This window comes from Schistocerca americana, chromosome X (genome assembly GCF_021461395.2).
Source record: "Schistocerca americana isolate TAMUIC-IGC-003095 chromosome X, iqSchAmer2.1, whole genome shotgun sequence".
Taxonomy (NCBI): domain Eukaryota; kingdom Metazoa; phylum Arthropoda; class Insecta; order Orthoptera; family Acrididae; genus Schistocerca; species Schistocerca americana.
This window is the reverse complement of record NC_060130.1, coordinates 165,155,170-165,180,726: the sequence shown is the minus strand read 5'-3', so window position 1 is coordinate 165,180,726 and position 25,557 is coordinate 165,155,170. Positions and strand designations below refer to the sequence as shown.

Sequence of the window (25,557 nt, the reverse complement as noted above, 5' to 3'; positions counted from 1 at the left end):
TAATCCCGCACAGCAATAAAAGATCAATGCTGGAATCTTAGAATAATATAAGAAGTGACTGCCAACAATATTCTCTTAAATTTTCTGTTTTACTGATTCATATTGTCGAATTAGTTCCAATTAATAACAATGACATGATAGGAAACTGTCCCATGCAGAAATATTTAGACACACATAAGGGTTTGAAAACTTGTATAAACTAGTGGAAATTAATCAGACTTTCATGTATAAATTTTATCTGCATATGAACATAGCACCAATATGTCTACACTGACTGACAGTTTACTGAAGCACACTTGCAAATTTGTCTAGCACTTCGTCTCATATACATATGGCCATAAGATCCAGAAATTTGAAGCATAACTTGAAGCATGTCATCTCTTTTATGTATGGATTACTTCAAAGTATTTTTCTGTGTGAATGTGCTCTTTTATCAAAAACTATTTTACATTGCCTACAAAAAATATAATTAAAGTGTATGAACTGTAAATTCATATCAATGATATTAGGAGAAATCAGCCTATGGCTGAAAGGAATCAGAGGAATTGTATTTTCATATGCTTTAGGAAAATCGAGGAATGAAACTCCTCTCAACAAACTGAACATCCTCACTTTTCTCCCTCAAACTGAGCTGACTTATTTTATGTGTCTCCATAGTGGATATAGATTTCATTTATAATTAAATATCCTAAATACTGTTATATTCTTGTTGCAATTTATAATTAAAACTTCTCCCTGCAATTATTGGTTGTACACAAATTATGATTTTGTAATATTTGTTTCAGAAAAGCTAGCTGGAACTGCGAGCTCAGCAGATCATGCCAAAGAGACACAATGTGCTGAATGTAATTCTCTTCAGCCATTAATTCCTTTCTGGTATAAGCAAATCATGTCCCTCAGATTATTTGCAGATCATTTAACAGTGACTTGCGATTATTTTGAGCAAGCACAAGTTACCTATGATCTGACCACTGTCTCTGAACTGTGAATCTGTCGATCTAGCTTCTGTCAGATACAGGCTCCACAAAAGTGTGAAGCCACTGATACGAGTAAATACCAATTTGACTTTTACTAATTTCACTACGTTATACAAATACCAGAGACTAAAAAAAAACGCGTCAAATTATCTCTACAATTCATGAGTTTATAATGCCGTGCCGATGTTTTTCAACAGATAAAGGGACTCACATAAATATGAAATTTACAATTAGACATTTGTCGTACACACTTAGGAAAGGAACTGGCCCTCCTTTCACATACTTCTCTTTATATCTACAGGAACAACAATACTGCACCATAGATATAACTGAAAGTAAAACTTCCAGAAGCGTATATAAAACAAGGCGAATACGTATAATATTTAAGTTTCGCTATAACCAGAAATTGTAGACAACCAGTGTCGTCCCAAAAGCACATGACTAGCCCAGTCTGATGTAGAGAACATGCGCAGTAGCACGGCATCCTTCAAGAAGGTGACTGTTTAGGAGGCTGTGGCAGAGGACTATGCTCACTCCATAGATACACATACTCTATATATTATCTTGGAGACAGTACGTCCACAGTCTAACATAAGTCACAACACTCCATCTTGTCTTTCGTTACCTGCAATGATAGTAGCGCCCCAAGCAGCCAGCAAGTGACGCTTCTGAATACAGTATCAGATGAGTGCCAATCCTAATGTTTGTATTGGCTTGTAACATAGTTTTTACAAAAGACTGTTTATATAGTGTCACAGAAATCAACAATAACTAAAAAATTGCGCCAGATTTGTCTTTATTTAGTTTCCTAAGGACCCTAGGAGATATGAAACGGTGAATTACAGAATAGGTTATTTAAGATACTTGTGTAACATACAGACGTTTACTGAATAACGTCGTTTTCCTTTAATAAAAAAAAATTGCTAGTAGACACGAGAAGACCTGACCTTTTTTAGAAAGGCATCATACATTTATCCAACAAAGCAGAGTTTTGCTCACTACACTTTCAGCCACATCAGTGAATGTGTAGCCTAGGAAACATACATGGAATATAATACCTAAACTATTCAATGAATCGAATAAGCCACCACAGCTGTAGCTTAAGGGAAAACCACACAGAAATGATAATAAATCCTCAAAAGCATAAGGCTGTTACTCAACACAGGGGAAACAAATTCCACAGTTGTTGCTAAATCTAGATTTTCTGAAACAAATATTACAAAATCATAATTCGGCAAGAATCATTAACACATTCGCTTTTCAAGCAAAAGTAATCACATTTGCAAAAATTTTCATGTATTAGAAAGTCGAGTGAAGTGTAAGAAAGGGCGAATCATTGGACTCAGTGAAAAAATTTTAACTGTCAAGAAAAGTGGCTATGATAAGAAGAACACACAACAACACAAATACATGCTTCTCTTGCTTTCGACGGAATAAGCTACAAATATGGACAAATTCGAAAGTATTTCTTCATTAATGAGTTATAGCTTATGAAATTGAATCAGTGGTATTTGGCTGTTTTTGATATATTTCATAATTCAAGCCTCTCAGTAACTTAAAAACGCTTGAAACGCACAAATATTACAACTCTTCCGTTAATTGAGTAGAAAGTAGTTATAAACAAACGTTATCCTCACGACTCTGTGACTGTCTGTTTCAGCACTGCTTGGAGCGCTAGTGTCGTTCCAGCTGTCCTAGATCTTGGAGCTATCAAACAGTAAAACAGCTTTCGCTCTAGAGAGTGTCGTGACTGTATTTATTAGACTTTGGTATGTCCAGAGTCTAACATAACACTCGCGACACTCACTGCTGTAAAAATTGTTACTGTTTGACTGCTGCAGCGAAACTAGCATTCCAAACAGCGAGAAAGGGGAACGTCAGACGCATTGTAAACATGATGTTTGTTTTGTATCCCTTTCCTACGTGATTTACGGAATATTTGAATTATTTTATTGTCTCCAAGAGTTTGTGAAATATCAGAAGACATAGATGTTTCTAAAAATGATTCTAAATTAAGCACAAGTTGGGATAAAAATCATGAATCCAGTGGCAAGCTTCAACACATTCATGGAGAAACACTTTTGACGTTGGATAATGAAAGCTGAAATACAATAAATTTAGAGCAAACAGCTTATCTTCGTCTTTCCATCTTGCAGCACGTTTTTCCTTCAGTGGCATCCTAATCTGGCTTAACAACAAGTCAAAGGCATCTGTTTTTAAATATCGGGATCCTATAGTCTTCAAAATTTGTTTATCCTTCACTTGATACTTCTGATACAGTTTCTGTTGCTGTCTGTACTTAAAATGATGGGCACTTTCCTTGCCACGTAATAGTTTTGCACGAAGTCTAGCGATCTGCACATCCTGACACTTCACATGCTTTTGCGAGACAAAAATATCTGCACTTAATGTAACGACTTCATCGTCAAAGCAGATCTTTGTTGACGATTCAGATGAATCTGGCACTGACATATGGAGAGTTTAAATGGCTGCTTCTGCGCCATATGACTATTTTACAGCTTTAGATGAATAGTCGAACCTTTGTGGAAGTATCCTCCTTGTCATCAGTTGATGTTGCTTATTTGGGATGTCAAACAGTGGGGGTTCCGCATTCCACACCAGTTAATCATTGACTGCATTCATGAACAGGATTTATTCGAAGTGTAGCGAAAAAAACTTAGCATTATATGAAAAGGTAAATAGGGTCTTTTTTCTTAAGATCTTCTCGTCTGCTATTCACTAGCCATTTTCTGCTCCTAAAACTAAACATTAATCATTAACACACACGTAGTTTGCAAGCGAATCCTGACGATATAGTTTAGTAACATGGTGGTATTTACCTCTCAGGGTCCTTAGAAAACCCACAAAAAGACAGATGAGGTATCTCCTTATTCTTATTACTGAAGTTTATAGCGCCGCAGACGCTCCCGATTGCAAAAGGAAACCTAAATAAAAACCTACTATTCACTTTCACGGTCGCGCCAAACTCAACAGATTTACTTACTGGCCACTTGGCGCGCTGCTGGCGCAGTAGGCAACGGAACTGATGCGAAGTGTCGCACCTGTTGTTCTGTATTAAAGATTTACTATGGTTACATCTCTGGTTTGTTATTGTATTGATTCGCAGCCGACAGACGTTCTGGCTGTGTATTGATCTGTGTGTACAAACATTGTTTTGTCCACTGACAAGCAGTCGGTGTATTTACTGGTAGATTGTGTGTACCTGCGTTGTTTTCCGTGATCGTTTTCTGTAATCACGGTAAAGTTGTCGATGTAATTTTTATGTTTTAATTCCTTTTGTTCATTTAAGATTTTGTTCGGGTATTTGCGCATATGAATGTAAATTTATATTTTTTCCAGAAAATTTAGATGTTCCTTTGATATCTATGTTGAAGCTCCTCCCCGGTTTGGTATATGGAGAACTTTTCACAGTCGTTACAATTGACTTTATATATACCGGCATATGTTAGGACTGGTGGTTTTGTTTTTCTATATCGGATTTTGTGTTTTGATGTTGTGTGCGGTGCAAAACACAAACTGTACAGTGGTTTTCTTAAATATAGTGTTCAGCTTGTCAGGCATGACTTCTATATATGTTTGTGGTTTGTAGGTGAATTTTTGCTTGTTGTTTGTTTCTATTGCCAGTTTTATGTCATCATGTATTATGTTGTGTGCTGGCTATGTGTATTTTTGATATAGGTGGTCGATTATAGTGGGGTTAAAGTTTGCTTGTGTATCCTATGTATTTGAGAGTTGCTAGTTCTTTTTTTATTGCGAAATTTTATAATGAAAACTTTGTTAATCTGTTCATGATGGTGTGGAATTATGCATTTTTGTGTATTCTGGGAAGGCAAGAGTGTGAATCTATGATATTGTCTGTTGTAGTGCGTTTCCTATAAATTTCGAATACATAATCGTTGTGTAGGCCTGTATTTTTATATTAAGTCTAGGAATTTAATTGCTTTGTTATTTTCTAGTTGTAGGGTGAATTTCATGTTTGTGTGTAGATTTTTAGTATACCATGGATGTGTTCTATGTCTGTGTAGCAGTGTATCATCTACATAACAAAATGATTTTCTTAATAACCATGTTTGTGGGGCTGAATAATTTTTGTCCAGAGGTATTGAGTAAAGTGTTGGCGAAGTTACCTGCAGTACTACGCCCCACTGCGACTCCATCTTTCTGATTGTATAATTTGTTGTTAAATTCTAAATAGTTCTGGTTGAGTACCAGTTTTAGTAGTTCTGTTATTTCTTGTATTCCTGAGATTGGCAATTTTCAATATTGTAGTAGGTTGTTTTCTATGATATCAATTGCTTCATTTATTGGTATGTTGATATATTCATACTTATATACATATATACATATCCAGCAATCACAGGGCCCGCAGACCACATGCTCCTTCCACAAACTGCCTGCATTCTTTTCTGTTTTGTGCACTGTTCCTCCGGGTCGACAGAAGCGTCCGATCCCACGCGTCGGCTTTGACCCGTGACGTAAGGGTGTTGTGTGTGACGTCATGACGGCGTGGAGTTTGGTTTGAGAGTGGCTGTCTCCAGTTCTGTTTTATCTTATATAGCTGTAAAATAGTCCTATGGCGCAGAAGCAGCCATTTAAACTCTCCATATGTCAGTGCCAGATTCATCTGAATCGTCAACAAAGATCTGCTTTGACGATGAAGTAGTTAGATTAAGTGCAGATATTTTTGTCTCGCAAAAGCATGTGAAGTGTCAGGATGAGCAGATCGCTAGACTTCGTGCAAAACTACTTTTCTGATCTGTTCGTTCTATCTCGTGAGATTTTTTTTTTAAATTTAAAAACACTTATTACTTATTTTAATTATCTGTTTCCTCGAATTTCTGTTTTAGTTTATTATATTTATCTTTCTGATCTGTTCGTTCTATCCCGTGAGATTTTTTTTTTTAAAGACAAAAAACACTAATCAGCTACTGAAGCATCTTTATCTTCTATGGGTTGCACCGAGCGAGGTGGCGCAGTGGTTAGCACACTGGACTCGCATTCAGGAGGACGACGGTTCAATCCCGTCTCCGGCCATCCTGATTTAGGTTTTCCGTGATTTCCCTAAATCGTTTCAGGTGAATGCCGAGATGGTTCCTTTGAAAGGGCACGGCCGATTTCCTTCCCAATCCTTCCCTAACCCGAGCTTGCGCTCCGTCTCTAATGACCTCGTTGTCGACGGGACGTTAAACAGTAACCACCACCACCTTCTATGGGTTGCAGGGGTTACGACCCCTGGGGAGGTGGGTGGATATTCATGCATGGCTGTCTTCACTTACACGTTGTAGCTACACAAGGTGTCTAAATTTGTTTATATTTAGTTTGCCCCCTACCCAAAACACCCCATTTCCCGCGCTTGTCCCGTTAGTGTCATTAGGCTTCTTGTGGAAAGTGTGTGTGTTTGTTTTTGTTTCCGCCATATTTGTGACGTCATGGGTCAAAGCAGACGGGTGGGATCGGACGCTTCCGTATTTCCGTTCCTCCGGGTGTCTTCAGCACTGCCAGGTCAACCATCCAGCATTTCCTTGGTCTTCCTGTGGGGCATCTGGTGTTTGGTTTTCACTCAGATGCTTTCTTTACCTTTCTTCCTTCTGCCATCTGGGATACAAGCTAGCCCACTGTATTCTTTTGCTCTTCTGCTTCTGTAATATTGTTGGTTGTGGCATTGAGTGGTAGACTTCCTCATTCATGCTCCTTCTCCATTTCCCTTTATGTACAATTGGTCCCCATATTTTCCTCATTGCTCTTCTTTCAAATATTAATAGTTTTTCCTTTTTCCATGTTGTCATGTTCCAGGTTTCTGAACCGTACATGCCTGCAGGGCCTATTGCTGTGTTATAGATTCTTATCTTAGTATTCACTGGTACTGATTTTGAGTTGAGTGTCTCCCTGAATGGTTACATGTGTTTCATTCCAACAGCTGTTCTCTCCTTGATATCCATTTCTATACTTTTTTTGCTGGTAAACTAAGATTTCGTGTATTTGAACTGGTAAACTCCCTTGAACCGTCTTTCTAATTGCATTAGCTCCATTTTGTCTTGATCCATCTTTAGCCCAATATTCTGTGCACTGTTGTCACTTTTTGGTACATTTATTACAATTCATGGATTGACTCACTTAGCAGTACTGTATTATCTGCACATTGGAGGCAATTGAAGTTACCACCCATTTGTACTCTAGCCTGTTCCTGTTGCCTACAATTCCCTTATTACTTTTTTTAAGATGACATTGAACAGAACATATGAGAGAATATCCCCTTGTCTGATACCTTTCTCTATCTTGAACCTTTCTGACATGATTCTTAGAAACACAGTGCTGCCCTTGATCCAACCATACAAGATTGCACAGTTCTCAGTAGCTTCTCAGGGATTCTGTAATCATGCAGTAGGCCTACATTGTTAGGCTATTCCTATAGATACTATTGTACACACGGTGAAAATCGACGAATAGGCTATGGATATATTTATCATTTTCTCAAGTGTTTTTCAGACAGTTGTCTTAGGGTGGAAATGTGATATATTGTTGACTGTTTTGGTTTAATGCCAGCTTGGTATTCCTGTATGTTGTTCTTTATGAATGGTTGTAATTTTCCAAAGTTAATGACAGACACTACCTCGTAGGTTACATTAAGCATACTGACATCTCTATAGTTTCCACAGTCCATTTTCTTTCCCCTCATGTATAATAGGCATAGGGCCTATTATGACCAAATTCCATTCTTCTGCCAGTGTCTCATTCTTTCATTTCAACTGGACCGGTTGATATATTTCTAAGTGCAAGCTCTGACCTCCCACTTTGATTAATTCTCCAATTATCAGCCCCCACCCATGAGGCCGTGTTTTTTCTGACTGTTTTGATTGTGGTCTTCACACCTTCAGTCACTTCCCACTCTTCTTCACCTTTCCTTTCTTCTGTGGTGTCTGGAGGTAGCATCTCATCTGGGTCTGGACAATTCAAGAGTTCTGAGAAGTATTAGTGCCATCTGTCTACAATTCTTTCCTTGTCATTTATGAAGTTGCTGTTCTTATCTCTAATTGGACAGGCTGGACTCTGAAGTCCATGTTTGTGATTTTTTTATGTGTTGGAAAAATTGTCTTGAATTATTTTGTGGCTTTCTGCCGCAACTTGTGCTAATATACTGCTTAGCTGTATTCTCATCTCTGTTCTCAGGATTCACTTTGTCTGCTATCTGGCATCATGAAAATGTTTCCTTTTCTGCTGATTCTCCCTGTCAGCACTCCCACATCTTCCTTCTGACAAGTCTCGTAGAACCATCCTCTCCTCTTCATTCTCATCTTTCTTCCCAAAGTATTCTCCACTACTTTTAGTACTCTGGCCCTTTATTTCTTCCACTTTTCCTGTACATTCTCTCTTGCTTCTAGATTTTCTAGGGCCTCAAAATGGTATTTGATTTATATGGCATATTGAGCTTTAATTGTACTTTCTCACAGTTTCCCAACATTCAGAGCAGGTTCTATTGTCCCTTTCTTCTTCTTCCTATACATACAGATGTACATCAGTTTAAGTCTACATACATCAAGGAAAAGGCCTGATGCACAGTCGGCCTCTCTATATGACCTGATGATGAATCTGTGACAGCAGCTTTGGTCCATCAAGGTGTAATGTATCTGATTGGCCTTTGTCTCTTGCATGGTAAATACTTATGTTATGCAAATATTTTATTCTTTGGACTCCTGTTATAATTTTATATAGACGAGAGCCTTTGTCAGTGGGCAAATACAGTTGTGGATTTATTCTGACGTATGATGAGTGTAATCTGGCTGCTATCTTAAGAGCCATGGCATGTGATGTTTCTGGTTTTTGTATAAATTTTATATATGACAAGAGTCACTTGGCTTCAGCTAATCTAATTTACCACCATTTGATGTAACAAGGCCCACTTCTTCTGAAGAAGATATTTTTATAAATTTCGAAGCCTAGGTCAAGGGCTAAATAAACCCTTGGTTTGAAACTGGTTGGCTGATTGTTTTCAATGTCTTCAAATTTATACAGTTGCTGAATTGCAGCCATGTTTAAGATTTTACTCTCAGGTTCTTTGAGACAGCTAAGTTAATCATCCACCAACCATTCTTGTCATGCAGTCTGCGCCTTTCTATAGTTCTTTTCGTGCTTTTGTGTTAAAATCTCCCAGATTATTTTGGTATTTCTAGTCTGTGTGTTCTCAGTTATGTTTTCCAGTTGGTCGTCGAACTCTTCCTCATCTGTTTTATCTTCTGTCAGGGTTTGAACAAAGATAAGTGTGATTCTGACACTTGGTTTCCAAGTACTGTATAGGATATTCTTTTGGTAACAGCTTTAAATTATTGAACCAAATTTCCTACTTTGTCATTAATCACAAAACCAGTGCCGAATTTATGTTTATCTACACAACTCTCCATTAAATAGTACATAGGCAGCTGACTCTAGGTGGATTGTTGTTATGTAGGTGCATAGCACATAAGGATACAAATTCACTGTTTACGGGTATTTTTATATCTTTGGTATTGTTGGAATTTTTTATTGTATATATATTTTTGGTAAGTGTAGTATTTATTTAACATATTGTTCAATTTTCTGATGATAAGGTATGTTGGCCTATCTACACAATTGACTGTAGGACATATAGAAATTTGAGGTGTGTGGATCTTAGGTTATCCGTGTAATGGGGGGTGTTCTTGGGTTCATGGAGATGTATTTCGTTTTCTCAAAATCGGTGAGGATGTGTTCCAGGTCTTTATTACATTTTTGTTTTTGGCAGTATGTTTGTTAGTTGAGTTTTTGTTTATTTATGTGATATTGTCACATGCAAAAAATTCTGTATTTTATTTATGTAATCATTATGTTTCATTATGACAAGGCTGTTCGCTTTATCTACTTTAATTTCTGTTGCTTGATGTGTGATTAATAAAACTCCATCAACTTATTAACATATAATAAATTTTGGCAGCACCAGCCATAAAAATGTGCTAGGTTATAAGTACATCCAAACTGTAATGTAAAAATTGTAACACAATGTATACCTAATGAAAACATACAAAAGCTATGCACCAACAACTTATATGTTTTGCAGATACCTTGAAAATTCCCATAGTAATAAGAACAGCTGAATAAAATACTATCACAGCAGTGTTAGTGGTTAAAAGTCTTTGCAACATTGCTGCAGACCCATGAGAAATAAAAATATTGGTACTGGAGAAAAATAATAGTAGTAAGATGGACTTTCCACCATATCTCCAGAGTTGTCATTGACTGTCCACTCTGTATCTCTCAGTATGAGAGAAAACTAGGAGAAGGGATGAACTACTGGCATTACGTTCTGCCGCCTTTTTATTAAATAAATAACATTTTAATTATTAAATAATTTAGGCCACATGCCCTTGATTTTCATTTTATTTATTTATTTATTTTTTGTAAATGAAACCACTCAGATTAGAAAGGTATCGTAATCATTACATGTGTGATGTGAAATGAATCTTAGCACATAATGTCTACCCTCAATTTGACCTACCTACGTGAAATTCTCAGCTGCAGAATGCTTTGTTCTAATTTTTTGCAACTATTTGGTGCTGAACTATAGCATTTTGATTTATTGGATGTTTTCACAAGAGAACTTGAATGTGTGTTTCTTCATAGCTAATAAAATATTTTTCACACACTTTTATTCTAGATGCCGAAAGTAAAGGAGAGAAAGTTATGTAATAAACAGGATACACCGCTGTTGACAACAGACAAAACGAAAAATGGAAAAAAGGAAATGGAAAGGCAGATTGAAAATAAAAAAAATAAATTACATTCATTTGGTAAGTAAAATCCATATTCTTCTCACAAGCGACTGTAGTGAGACTAATGAAAGTGGATATTAACTGTATTAGCTGTACAACGAAAAGGGAAATTGTATTCATACTGCTTATTTCAACTAGTGCTGAAGTACATTGTCCAATCACATTAATGTGCCTGAATAACCAGTTTTTGCAGCACGGATGTGCAATAAGAGTCGATGAGGTTCTGGAAAGTACATACATGGATATGGAGTCAGATGACTCCAGTGCCTTAGCCAGCTCTACTAGATTTCTTTGTTGAGGATCTGTGGCATGAACAGCCCAATCGAGATGGTCCCACAGAATTCTTAATTGGGTTTAAATCCTGGGAGTTTGATGGCAGGGGAGTAAGTAAAACTAATCCTTGCTCTCTTTGAACCATGCACGTCCACTGGCAGCTCACTGTATTCACATGCTGGTAGATGCCCTGGTGCCAAGAAGAAAACAAACTGCATGTTGGGATGGACGTGGTCTCCAAGGATAGATGTATACTTTTGTTAAAGCAATGGGCCTTCCAGGATGGCAGAGATCACCCAGGGAATGCTGTAAAAACATTCCCCACACCATGATGCTACCCCTTGTATCCTCCGACGATTGTTGGAGGACCGTAAACACCAACAGCCATAGTGTGAAATGGAGCACAAAATGTGATTAATCTGAAAAGGCCACCTGTACCCATCCAAAGGACGTACAGTAGCGATATTGGCATCTAGATTCGAGCCTCTGTAGTGAATGAGCAGCATTCAGTGTGTGTGCATGAATCAGGCTCCTATTGCAGAGATCCACACACCGCATGAATGGACATTGAGGAGAGGCTGTTGGTAGTCCCGTGGTTCATCTGGGGGGGGGGGGGGGGGGGGGGTCAGTTGCATGTCTACACCTGTACACATCTCTGCAGCAGTCATTCACCCATGTTATCTGTGGTCCATGGTGCACCACAGTTGTCTCAGCACCAGTTTTGGATATGCCAGTTTGCAATGCAAGGTATACTTTAACCGCAGTGGTACATGAACAGTTCACAAACTTAACCATTTTGGAAATGCTTCCAGCCTTGGTCAAAAAGCCAGTGTTCATGCTCTTTTGGATGACAGATAATGTGCTCTGTTTCTGCATTATGACGACGACTGCACTGTTTTCCGTGTCCCCCAGACACACTTTGTGTGGCTTCAACTGCTAGTGCTACCACCTGCTCTCAGTGAGTGGTTATTGCTTGTTGCCATCAAACATTGGTCGTGGTCACATTAATGTGACTGGACCATGTATGATATTATGTAAATGGCACATAGATTATATACATTAATGTCTTTCACATTCAGTCAGGAACACACAAACTGTGGGTCTCTCTGAGTGAGCTGCCACTCCTTCCTAACCTATACCTCTAACAGTTCCAAAGCTATAATTAATGTTTTTAACATTTTCACTCTTATTGACACTACTGAAATTTCACCTGCTGAAGAGTAAGTACTGTCCAACCATCCTGTCTGTCTGTTATTTTTGTTACTGTGTCATTCTTTTAATATGTATTGCCATAGTTAAGCTGCTACAGATACATTTTTGTTTTGTTTTCTTCATTATTATATTGCATACAAGGTGAATTCGTTTCATTTATTTATTTCATTGTCTTAACACACGTAGGCGTACTGAATTGTGATTACAAAATTTTGATGAAATAATTGACAAAAACAGAAAGTCTGTTTATTTGAAAATAACTTATAGATATAGAAAAAAAAAACTTTTATCCAAGAACACAATGAGACTAAAAGTAGTAGTATGGAAAGGCAAATAGAAAGATAGTAGAAGAACCCTTCATGAACTGAACCATATGTTCCCCTACTTTGAAAAGTTGGTGCTGGACATGGAATCTTACACTGACGTCATGATTCTTAACCTTTCTTAATATATGGCTAAAACAGTACAAGCACCCATTGCAGGCTGCCTCTCTAATGGCTTCCAGGAGAAACAAAAAGTTTTAGTTTCAATATTTCTTATAATTATTGTCCGAACTTATAAATTTCGAATGCTGACATAAGATACCCATTAAGAGGCATAATATTGCATTAAAATTTTAACACTAGAAGGCAAGTATTGAAGTTATAAACGGTGTATATTGTCTTGAGGCAATGTAACAGCACGCAAATTACTGAGATTACATTCATCCAGTATTTGTGAATGAGAGCACTTAGCCAGTTCACATCCAACAAACTTTACACCAGAAACTTTTCTCACTGTCATTCCCCACCCATCCACACGAAGAGAAAAGGATGAAAGGAGAAACAAGTGTATCACTTAAGTTTTCACAGTTTATGCAGTAAAATGTCTGTGTCAGAAGTGACATTTTAATTTTTCTTTAGTATGGAGTATTTGCAACACTTTTTACAGACAGTATATCCACTTACACCACTGAACGTACCGGCATATGGCATCTCAAACATTGACATGCATGAAAAACTATATTTTCTTAAAATGGAGTACAAACTCCCCAGACAATATTCACACAGTTTTGATTTTAACTTTTTTTTTATTAGTCTTTGGATAAATAATATGAAACTAACAACCACACAGGATTAGCCGAGCGGCCTAAGGCACTGCAGTCATGGACTGCGTGGCTGGTCCCGGCGGAGGTTCGAGTCCTCCCTCGGGCATGGGTGTGTGTGTTTGTCCTTAGGATAATTTAGGATAAGTAGTGTGTAAGCTCAGGGACTGATGACCTTAGCAGTTAAGTCCCATAAGATTTCACACTCATTTGACCATTCTTTGAAACAACTAATAAAATTACCACAGTTAGGATTTTGTATCTTCATCAATAAAGCTTTTACATGATTGACGTCAAATATTTAACACATCAACTCATTTGTAAAGTAATTGTACATTTGAAGCTGTTTTACACGTGGAGTTTGATTCTTTATAGAGTGGTATATTGCTAAACAACTCTGCATTTCTATTACCATAACATGTCAAGAATTAAATCTTGACTTGTTTTACAGTCAGTTCAAATATACAAAGCAATAAATGCTTATAGTAATATTAAGCTTCACTTCACAGATTGTAGGGGTTTTAATGCTATGTAGTGTCTCCACGTTACCTTCTTTGTGTGCCTATTTGACATAGCAGTGGTGTCAGTGTCATTGCATGGTGCCACTCACCTGCTTTGATGTCCATGGTGATCAGTGAATGTGACAATGCGATTTTTGCTGTCCTGTTACTAGGACTTTCCGTATACTCTCTTTTAGACCTTCCTCATGACATGAATGCATGGGGAGAATGGCCCATTTTACCTTTTAGGGATACATTCTGCATGTTGCCAGTCCAGTATTTTCCACATAAAACTGTCTAATACACTTAAAAATAAAGGGTCATGAAGTTTTTTGTATGTTTTTATGCTGATTAGTGCATGGAACAATAAATTAGACACCTTTTGATTGTGAGATACCATTAAATGATGCATTCAATATAGCTATTTTTACCGTTATTACAATTGAATATTTATAAGCAGTTATACATTGGATAAGCGTTACTTGAAACTAAACTAAACTCTGAATAAGACTGCTGAGCATACATCATTATTATTGCAGTTGGTATAGTGTGAAATGTATTGTCATTCTGAATTAATGTAAATGTTGTGGAATAGATAAATAATTATAGTGTTCCATACATAAATTTTGACACTCCCAGGCAAGAAGTTCTAAAACATCAAGCGCTCCACTTCAGACTGAAAGATTCATTCATGCTGGCCAGTACATAGTAACTGGCAAGATGAAGTTGTAACCTGGACGTAGCAGGAATGAAATTGTTCGTGTGATGAAATACATTCACAATCCAATTGAAAGTATCATGTGTTGTTACCTATCATATAATCCATTGTGCTAGATCAAATTTTGAAGCCTGCGTCATTGAATTTGTGAATGTCACTTATATTTTGGAGAGAAGACTGATTGGACCAGTTCCTTATATCGTGCCTGTCTCCATTCTTGGGAAGTATAGTAGATTCTTCAAGTGTACGTGTGTGTGTGTGTGTGTGTGTGGGGGGGGGGGGGGGGGGGGAGTCCTTTGTCTTGATGTACAGGCATTCTGTAAATAACTTTGTAGGTCCATACTGTAGTATTTTTCCTCTAGCTTCAATCACCTCTATTGAAACACCATCTCCTGGAAAGTACATTCACAGAGGGTGGCAAACAAAGAGGATGAGGTAATGTGAAAAAGAAGGAGGTGATAGGATGAGGGGGTGGAAACTGTTGGGTGGGGCATGTGGAACAGTAAGTTACTGTAGACTGAGGCCTGGTTTGCTATCGTATTGTTTGACCCCTTAACAATCATGTAGAACCACTTGTTAGCTTTAGTTTTCCCATTCTTGTCTTCCCAAAAATTGTTAACCCAGTCTATCATTCAATGCACTTTTAATTTGACTTCCTTCTATTAGTTCGATGGATGTAAACTTCTGAGTATTAGTCTTCTGTCTGTATGCCATTTTTGTAGTTGCCAATGGTCAACAGCAACTTCTATGTCCTTTTGGGTGTCAACTAGCCATCATAGTTTGTTTTTTTGCATCCCATTTTCTTTGTACTGCTGTTGGTTCCAGTTGTTTGTTACCAAATTCTTTAGTAAAAGATTTTCCACGTCGTTTTTTTTTTAGTATTTTTTCTATTTTAAATTAGTCTTTCCCTCACTGTGATAGCTGCCTGATTCCATTTTTTTTCTTTCTTTCATTGTACTTGCATCATGTTTTGCTGTTTACATTAGCAGGAATCTTAGGTAAATAAGTTGGTGAAGGAGGAAGCAACTTTCTGAAACTTCATACAGTCTAACAATTTTATTTAATTATTAGATGTTGTTGAAAGTACAGCTGAAGAACTGGATGCCTTTTCCTCCATTTGAGCTATCTTTATTTTCATACTGCAGCTATTCTGTCCATCCAGTAGGCTGTAAGGTATCTGATCATTCTTCCATTTCATAGTAAACTTACACAGACTGCACTATCTGCTTTCAGTTGTCCTGGTGGTCTTATCTCCATCTCTATTTCTTTCTCTGCACCTATTTCCAAGCTTCATTGCCGTCATTTGACCCTGCGATATGATAATCAGGAATCAAAACATTCATATTAAATGTATTCTGTGCCATCTCTATGATTTTTTAGGCTCATTGTTGTAAATTATCAATGTTACAGATGATGACAGTAACCATTTGTTTAGTTGTAATTTAAGTCCTATCATGAAGCAGTGTCTTTGGGGTCTGAAACGAGTCGTGTTATTTATTAACAAGTAGAAGAATCCACTGTGGGCTACTTCTGTAAAGTGTACAACAACAGATTGTGACTAGTGTTAGTGTACTCACATTAGTGTCCTCTACATTTCATGTAGAGGCCTATGCAAACCTCTTATCTGTAACCACATCTGTAACTCTTTGATGGACATTAATGGATATTAATGTTTCATGTAGCACTTCAGTGCATTCAGAACAATTTTCATATACTGAAGTCCGAATTGGCGGCTATGAAGCTTCGTTGCGAATTTATGGGTGGATGTGCTTTAGTTTCAGCATAATCAAATATAAATTGATTAATTTCTGGATGAAAGAGTGGCATAAAACATTTTTGTTTCTTGTTGATGTTAAACGACTGTTGCTGAGAAAAAATTTCATACACAGTTTTTGTAACATTTTACATATGTATGCCATAATTTAAGGCTATCCGCAGATGGGCTCGTCAGTATCCATCCACACAAGCTTTTATATGCAACGTCATTGGTCCCATAATCCAAGATGGCAGAGACTAAGGGAGCAACAACACTGCCAGCACAGTCCAGTCAATGGGAAAGTAAAACAAGCAAACACAGAAGCAGAAGGACCATCAGTGTGGCAGGAAGAGTACGGAACAGGAAGGCAGAGGGGCGAGAACAGGGGGCACCCCAGAGGCGTGAGGCGGCTACAGCTCCACCGTTGACCCATCCTTATCCCCACACCATACAATGGTCATGACACAAGGTGGAAACCACCAGGGAAAGGAGGCACAAGAAAAAAGGAAACAAAATGGAACAAAAGACCAGACCAAACATAGGGAAAAAGGAAAGGGGAAAGCTGGCCAGCATGGAGGAATGGCTGAAGGCCACCCAAGTCAATGTCGATGCCAACCAAGGAACTTCAATTCTGGAAGGAAATTCAGGTACGTAAATATGGGAAGACAAATTCATGGATCAACCTGGTATGGCCAATACGAAAACAAGAAAGGATGGAAGATCACTGCGGGCAGGAGTACCCTTAGTCACACAAAATTTATTAGATGGCGTGGGCCCCGCTCAAGAGTTTGTCCATGACAGAATGAAAAGGAATTTGATGTAATGCCAGAAATCTGCCTCCGAGGATACCCACATAGCTAGGAATCCAAAGAAGATCAACAGAGCAAGCAGCATGGTCAAGATTGACTAGAAGGTCGTAAATGGCACAGACCAAAGGGGTGACAGGGAAAACAACGGCCCATAGCCTGATGGCCATTCACTGAGTCAAACACAACAAAACTCAGCTGAGGGAGGACAGTTTAATAAAGCAGAGGTCCGGGGAACAGCCATCAGTTCCACAGTAAATACCCCACACATGGCAGGCAAGAGACGTTCTGTGCCAAAAGAAGATGTAAAGGTACATCCCACATGACCGGCAGATTTAGAGCCATTGGTGTAAAAGACAACAGCATGCCAAAACTCCCAGAAGAGTGGGCGAAACAAACAACAGAATATCATTTGAGTGATGGAGGAATTTGGACGCCAGAAGAGATCTATCCGAATCTAGTGCCAAGAAACTAACAGAGGGGGGAGAGTGTTCAGGAGAGATTGTGAGGATCATGACAAAGGGGGAAGATGGAAATTGCAGCAAAAAGAAATGAGGCAGAACCCAACCAGTAAACCCACCTGAGAGCAGGCAGTGAGCAGGTCATGTACCAAAGCCACAAAAAGAATTTAATGGGAGAGTTGAGCAGGAAAAGAGTGGATAGTAATGGCACAGGAAACCTGGAGCTGGGACCATCAAACCAAAAGAGGGGAGGATCCCAGCATCAACTGGAAGCCTACCGACAGGGCTATTGCAAAAGGCATGGAGGGCCAAAGCTGTTTCACAGAGGAAGACCACACTGCAGTTCCTTCTCTAAATCCTCGCACAAACGAAAAAATGGCTGACATCGAAATAAGTGTCCAAGGAATAGAAAAGCAACTGGAATCACTCAATAGAGGAAAGTCCACTGGACCTGATGGGATACCAATTCGATTCTACACAGAGTACGCGAAAGAACTTGCCCCCCTTCTAACAGCCGTGTACCGCAAGTCTCTAGAGGAACGGAGGGTTCCAAATGATTGGAAAAGAGCACAGGTAGTCCCAGTCTTCAAGAAGGGTCGTCGAGCAGATGCGCAAAACTATAGACCTATATCTCTGACGTCGATCTCTTGTAGAATTTTAGAACATGTTTTTTGCCCGCGTATCATGTCATTTCTGGAAACCCAGAATCTACTATGTAGGAATCAACATGGATTCCAGAAACAGCGATCGTGTGAGACCCAACTCGCTTTATTTGTTCATGAGGCCCAGAAAATATTAGATACAGGCTCCCAGGTAGATGCTATTTTTCTTGACTTCCGGAAGGCGTTCGATACAGTTCCGCACTGTCGCCTGATAAACAAAGTAAGAGCCTACGGAATATCAGACCAGCTGTGTGGCTGGATTGAAGAGTTTTTAACAAACAGAACACAGCATGTTGTTATCAATGGAGAGACGTCTACAGACGTTAAAGTAACCTCTGGCGTGCCACAGGGGAGTGTTATGGGACCATTGCTTTTCACAATATATATAAATGACCTAGTAGATAGTGTCGGAAGTTCCATGCGGCTTTTCGCGGATGATGCTGTAGTATACAGAGAAGTTGCAGCATTAGAAAATTGTAGCAAAATGCAGGAAGATCTGCAGCGGATAGGCACTTGGTGCAGGGAGTGGCAACTGACCCTTAACATAGACAAATGTAATGTATTACGAATACATAGAAAGAAGGATCCTTTATTGTATGATTATATGATAGCGGAACAAACACTGGTAGCAGTTACTTCTGTAAAATATCTGGGAGTATGCGTGCCGAACGATTTGAAGTGGAATGATCATATAAAATTAATTGTTGGGAAGGCGGGTACCAGGTTGAGATTCATTGGGAGAGTGCTTAGAAAATGTAGTCCATCAACAAAGGAGGTGGCTTACAAAACACTCGTTCAACCTATACTTGAGTATTGCTCATCAGTGTGGGATCCGTACCAGATCGGTCTGACGGAGGAGATAGAGAAGATCCAAAGAAGAGCGGCGCGTTTCGTCACAGGGTTATTTGGTAACCGTGATAGCGTTACGGAGATGTTTAATAAACTCAAGTGGCAGACTCTGCAAGAGAGGCGCTCTGCATCGCGGTGTAGCTTGCTCGCCAGGTTTCGAGAGGGTGCGTTTCTGGATGAGGTATCGAATATATTGCTTCCCCCTACTTATTACCTCCCGAGGAGATCACGAATGTAAAATTAGAGAGATTAGAGCGAGCACGGAGGCTTTCAGACAGTCGTTCTTCCCGCGAACCATACGCGACTGGAACAGGAAAGGGAGGTAATGACAGTGGCACGTAAAGTGCCCTCCGCCACACACCGTTGGGTGGCTTGCGGAGTATCAATGTAGAATGTAGATGTAGATACCACAATGGTACTGTGGAAGGGGCAGCTGAGCCGTGAACTTGACAACCAATGTCCAGATGGGACAGAACTAAGGCCTGATAAAGGCAGAGAAATGTCATACGTTCTGCACCCCAAGAGATGTGGGCCAGGAAGTGAAGGACACAGAGTTTACAGAAACAGCCATTCTTGAAAAGGTGGATATGAGGCAACCAAGTAAGTTAATTGTCAAGAAGAAGACCCAAGGTACAGAAGTGGTGAACCACAGCCAGCTGTCACGTTAGAGCTCCAGATCAGGATTGACGGTAGTACGGCAAGAGAAATGCACCACTTGCAATTTAAGGGGACATAACTGAAATCTTGTGAGAGAGTCCACAGATGGCACACTGGAGCTGTCACTCCACAGCTGAGTGGGAACTAGCCTAGATACAAAAATTATCCGCAGACAGAATTATGACAAACCGAAGTTCACTTACTATGGAATATTTTGGAATGTCTTTCTCCTGGATTAGTGGAGAGCTGATAACAGTGCCAACCCAAACTGGTAACAACTGGTGGGACAGGAACGGCCAAATAATGATTGGGATAGGGCCCTGCAGGCTCACTCATGGAGTGTAACTAAGATGTGATTGCACCAAGCAATGTCATACGCCTTATGGAGATTGAAGAAAATTGCAACAAGATGGTGGAGCAGAGAAAAAGCTCTGCCGAACTGTGATTTTCAATTGAAGCAGATGATCGATCTGAAACCATCCATCCTGACAGCCATACTGGTCAGGAGACAAACGGTCTTGCTTGCTCTGTTTAATTAAGTAATGGGCACAGTGCAAATACGTTTAAAGGTTGTAAGTCCAGCAGTCAGGCATTGCATGGCTCAGTGGCAATCATGGATAGTGATGGTTGTGCTCCACCACCGGAATCAGCCAGCGGAAAAAGGGGCCAATCGAAAGGGGGACTGCAACGCCAGTGGTGCAAATACTCATATTGGATGCGTCACTGATGACTCCATCAATACAAATTGACAAAGAGAGGGTAAAAAAGACCTGGAGGTATAAAGAGGCCAATCAGCTTGATGGAAAGCCCAGTGGGATAAGCTTGCCATCGGGAGGCGGGGAGGGCATGACAGAATCAATAGGAAGTGGTCACTACCACAGAGGTCATCGTGTGGCAATAAGTGTAGTGAAAGGAGAAGGGGTGGGGAAGTGAGCAAAAGATTAATGGCTGAGAAAGTGCCATAAGCAGCATTAATGGTACACAGATTGGGGTCCACAAAAACTGATCTATGAGGAGGCCCTGGCTGATGAAAAGGCAGACCCCCAGTTATTTGTAATATTTTTAGGTTACTTCATATATTTATTTGAGGAGAAAAATGGGTGCAGTGAAAAATCCACTTTTCCCTAATTTGGATGCCAATTTTCTATTATTTCATATTAGAGATTTATATCACTTTACTGTTATCAGAGACCAGTATACCTGAAAAATTAAAAGCCTGTTTAATATGAACATTAGTGTTCACCAAAATTTATATCCAACAGTCCAGATATTCTTATAAATTGTAGGAGTGGTGACTAATGAAGATTTATTGTACTTTGGAATTCAAAATCATTTTCCTGTTCTGCTGTCAACCGGCAACCTGTTTAGATTCTTGCACCACGTAATAAAACTCCAGTGTAATCTTAAAAAGTGACCACCTTTCCAATATGTTTAAATGAGTTGCCACCATTTCCTTTTCAGCCAACCTAAGCAAGACCCACATTACCTAGTTTCACTGTAGTTGTAAAGACCCAGTAGAATGTACAGTGACCTTCAGTAACAAGCAGGCTGTACAGAGAATAGATAGTGCCTTCACTTAGAGTGAAAACCTCACATACTTCAGTGTCAAGAGATGCTTTTGCTTTAAGAATACTTTCTTGTATTAGTTATGAAAGGTCACGAGGGGAGCATATTTTAGCTAATACACACTCTGTTGTGTACGCTGATCAGCCAGAACACAATGACCACTGTTGTTCGATCATATAAACCTATCCAGGCAATAGCAGCATCAGCTTATGAGGAATGACTGTTAGTCCGGCACACAGTGCATGTAATATCAGTGAGTGTGCTGTCCCTTTGTAGAATGGGGAAGACGTGCAATGTGTCTGGGTTTGACTGAGGAAGGATTGTGATGGCCTGGAAGCTCAGCATGAACATTGTGGAAACTGCATGACTTGTCAGGTGTTTGAGGAGTGCTGTGGTGAGTGTCTTCAATACATGGCGAAACCAAGGTGAAACCACATCCAGACGTCGTGGGGTTGGGCAGCCACTCCTCGTTACAGATGTCAGGTACCATTGGTTGGGCAGACTGATAAAACAGGACAGGCAGCAAACTGTGACACAACGGACATCAGACTTGAATGCTGGGCAGAGTACAAGTGTGTCTGAACATACACTGCACTGGGCCTCCACAGCCAGTGAGCCATGCATGTGCCAATGTTAACACCACACCATCGGCAACTATGACTGAAAAGGACACATGACCATTGGCACTGGACATTGGCGTAGTGGAAGAGCATTGCATGGTCTGACGAATCCTGATACCTTCTTCATCATGCTGATGGAAGGATATGAATCCATTGTCTTCCAGGGAACAGCTCCTTTGACACCTGTACTGTGAGACACAGACAAGCTGGTGGCAGCTCAATTATGGTCTGGGGAACATTCACGTGGGCATCCATGGGCCCAGTGAAGCTCATGCAAGGCACCATGACAGCCAAGGAGTATTGTGCACTGGTTATGGACATACACCCCTTCGTAATGATCATGTTTCCCAGAGCAACGGCATTTTTCAACAAGATAATGCGCCATGTCACAAGGCCTAGAGTGTGATGGAGTGATTCAAGGAACACAGTGGTGAGTTTCAGTTGATGTTCTGCGCCCCCCCCCCCCCCCAACTCGTCAGATCTGAACCCACCAAACACACCTGGGATTTGATTGAACTTGGCATCAGTGGTCATTGCTCTCCTCTCAGAAATTTACAGGAATTAGGTGACTTGTTTGTGCAGATGTGGTACCAACTCCCTTTCGCAACCTACCAAAGTCTTCCATGCCATGACACATCACTGCTGTTATACTGCTGTTATGTGTGCCAAAGGTGGACATACTGGCTATTAGGTAGGTGATCATAATGTTGTGGCTGATCAGTATATCATGCAACTTTTATTTTTTGAGTGAGTCATTACTATTTTCGTTAAAAACACTGCCCAGAAGTGAGTGATTACAATAATGTGTAGAGTAAGTTGGAAACACGTATCACTACCTCTCAATATGTCCTTTCTTTCACATGCTTCATTTTATAGAATTTACTGTCTGACAACAATTTAAAGGTCTACATGCACAACACCAGACACAAGAACGACACCCACCATGAATTAAAACAAATTTAATTAAAGCAAATAAGTATTAAGCTGATGCCAAAATTTCCCCCAGGGGGCTCACAAGTTTGTGTGGCACATGTGGTTCCCCGAGCTATTGCAACCCTATCTTCCTTCCCAGGCTGCATACTCTTCCCCATGCCCCTCTCTCCTTTTCCTCACTTCTTTCCCTCTCTCAGTGTCCTTGTTACATTGGCACTGCTGCCCCTTGCAGCATTTTTGGTCTTACAGCCCCTTAAAGCATTTTGTCTCCATAGTGAGCCAACTGGGCAAGGATGCCTAATGTAGATGTGTTGATGTGTAGACTTACCACATTATCCGTCTTTGCCTCAACACTGTTGTCCGTTAACACTATGTGGCCAGCACGTTAGCTAGTTTGTGTGGTGACATTGTTATGTATCCTTTTGGTTGAGCCACAGAGAGCTCACATTTCTGATACCTGAACTGTTACCTCCCCGCATATTCTTAGGCGTGGTTGCTTGTCATTTTTGAGCAGGGGAACTCATGGCAGTGTCCACTGTGCCAGACGGCCCTTGCTGTGGCTGGGTGTCACCCATGGGTAGAGCTCCTGATTGGAGTGGGTGGTATAAGGGTGGGCACTTTGTGTATGAAGCAGAATGGATCCTTTAATGCTGCTTCTTATGACCCTGCTGCCTTCTCTTCCCTGACTACCCCTCTGGGAGGAGGGCCAGGCTCACCAGCTTGGTGTGAAACCCTTTCCCCATTACATGGTCTGCACCAGGCCTGACAGGGATACTTTCATCGACACCAAGCTGTTATTTTTCATGGAAACTATCAATGACAAATTTGGCAAAGTGGACGCTCTGAGTAAGATGTGGTCAGGTTTGCCATTAATCAAAACTACTTCTGCCACACAGTCTGCAGCCCTTCATGCCTGTGACCATCTTGATGGTATTTTGGTGTCCATTACTCATCACCATTCTTTGAGTATGGTTCAGGGTGTCATTTGTCATAGGGTCCTCATCCTTCAAACTAATGAATCTCAGGACCAGTCTGGAATGGCAGGTTATTCATTTTGCTCGGCATGTTCAGAAAAGCCATAAGGACAATGCCATTGATGCCAGTACCTTTATTGTGCCATTTGAGGGGGATACCTTCATGGAGAAGGTGGAGGTTGTGATTTATAGGTGTGATGTGAAGCTGTACGTTCCTCCCTCACAACCAGAGCTTGACCTCTTGTTTATGGATGTCACCCCGTACTTGTTGATGATGGAAGGTGACCTGGCAGCATGACCAACTTAGGTCAATTCATTTGCCACTTTGATCCCAGTTTCACACTTATTCCATGGAATTGTGATGGATACTACTGTCACCCTCCAGAGTTTCAGTCCCTTATTTCCTTTTACTCCACAGTGTGTGTCATTCTTCAGAAATCTCATTTTACAGATGCTCACTCAATGACTCTTCGTGAGTTCTGTGCTTTCTTTTGGAACTGGATTGATCCTTTGAAGGCTTCCGGTGGTGTTTGCATGTTGATCTGTATGGACGTTTTTGGTACATGGATCTTGCAGGCCACCTGCACCTGCTGCCCCGACTGCCCTCCTTCAGCAACTCACACCTCCTTTCCTCCTTGGTGGGGATTTTAATGCCAATCAGCCCTTGTGGGCTTTTATATGCAACGAACTTAATTTAGAGGAGGCGATGAGTTGCAGAAAGGCATAATTAAAATTAATGCTAGAAACATTCAGCTTTGGGTGTAAGGCCTTCAACAGAAGTAGAAAACACACGCATGACCACTGTTGTCTCAGGGTGTATTTTTACATGATTTTACATTTTAATGAGTTTTTTATTCTCTGCTGTCGATCCTTGCTCCTTCCATCTGTGCAAATAGTTAAGTTTTCCTATCCCTAGCCAGAACACAGTCCAACATACTTTTCCTGCAGTGTTGCCTACTTCATGGAATCCCCCCAAATGGCCCGATGATCAAATTACCAATATCTGGCTGCAACCCATCTTCCAAAATGACCTTTATTTCTTCAGATTTTGTCAGACCATAGTCCTCACCAAGGTAATCCTGCAAAACCATATAAATCAGACACAAACCACCTTGCACTACCCATTACCCATCCATAAAATTCTGCTCTGCAATCCCAAATTCCCACATTCCAGCTCCCATATTAAAACCCTTTCCCTCCAGGAATTAGAGCAGCAGTTATGACACCACCATAAAAGTGTCCAATTTATTCATTTCAAACTCCCACCTTGGACTACCACAATCCACCACCTCTACAAGATCCCCCATTAAACCTCCCCCACATCCTCTCTTAACCCCCAAACCCTGATTGTAGGTGTATTACATTTACCAGACCCTCAGAAACTCCCTTCCCACCCTACCAAGCCCAGAGTCTAAACAGACCTGCAACACAGGCAGGCACCTGTCCTCCAAAAGCCTCAGGCCCACTGCAGTTTCAGCCCTTTCCAAAGGCCTTACCTTTTTGCCCATTCCCAAATTCATTCATGCTGAGCTTGCAGAAGTCCTTCTGGTGCCCACAGTGCCACTAACCCCATAATTCAGTCTCAATCCAAAACCAATACTGAATCCTTCTTGACTCCATTTAGTCCTCCATCTAACAATGATCCCACCCTCATTGCCCCCAACTTGCCGACATTGCCCATGTTAACTTCCCAGAATTTTCTAACCTTG

The 25,557-nt window shown here is 40.2% G+C and overlaps 1 protein-coding gene across 5 annotated transcripts in view; it reads left to right on the top strand.

Moving 5' to 3' along the window:
• Window positions 1-4,023: 4,023 nt before the first annotated feature.
• LOC124554669 overlaps window positions 4,024-25,557 on the top strand; it is a 139,792-nt gene continuing 118,258 nt past the window's right edge. For all 5 annotated transcript variants that reach the window (XR_006968405.1, XM_047128290.1, XM_047128288.1 and 2 more), the window contains exons 1-2: window positions 4,024-4,236; window positions 10,663-10,795. Coding sequence is in view for 4 of the 5 variants with exons in the window: in XM_047128290.1 (XP_046984246.1) it covers window positions 10,663-10,795 (133 nt within the window). In the remaining variant the exon portion in view is untranslated. The remainder of the gene's footprint in view (window positions 4,237-10,662; window positions 10,796-25,557) is intronic.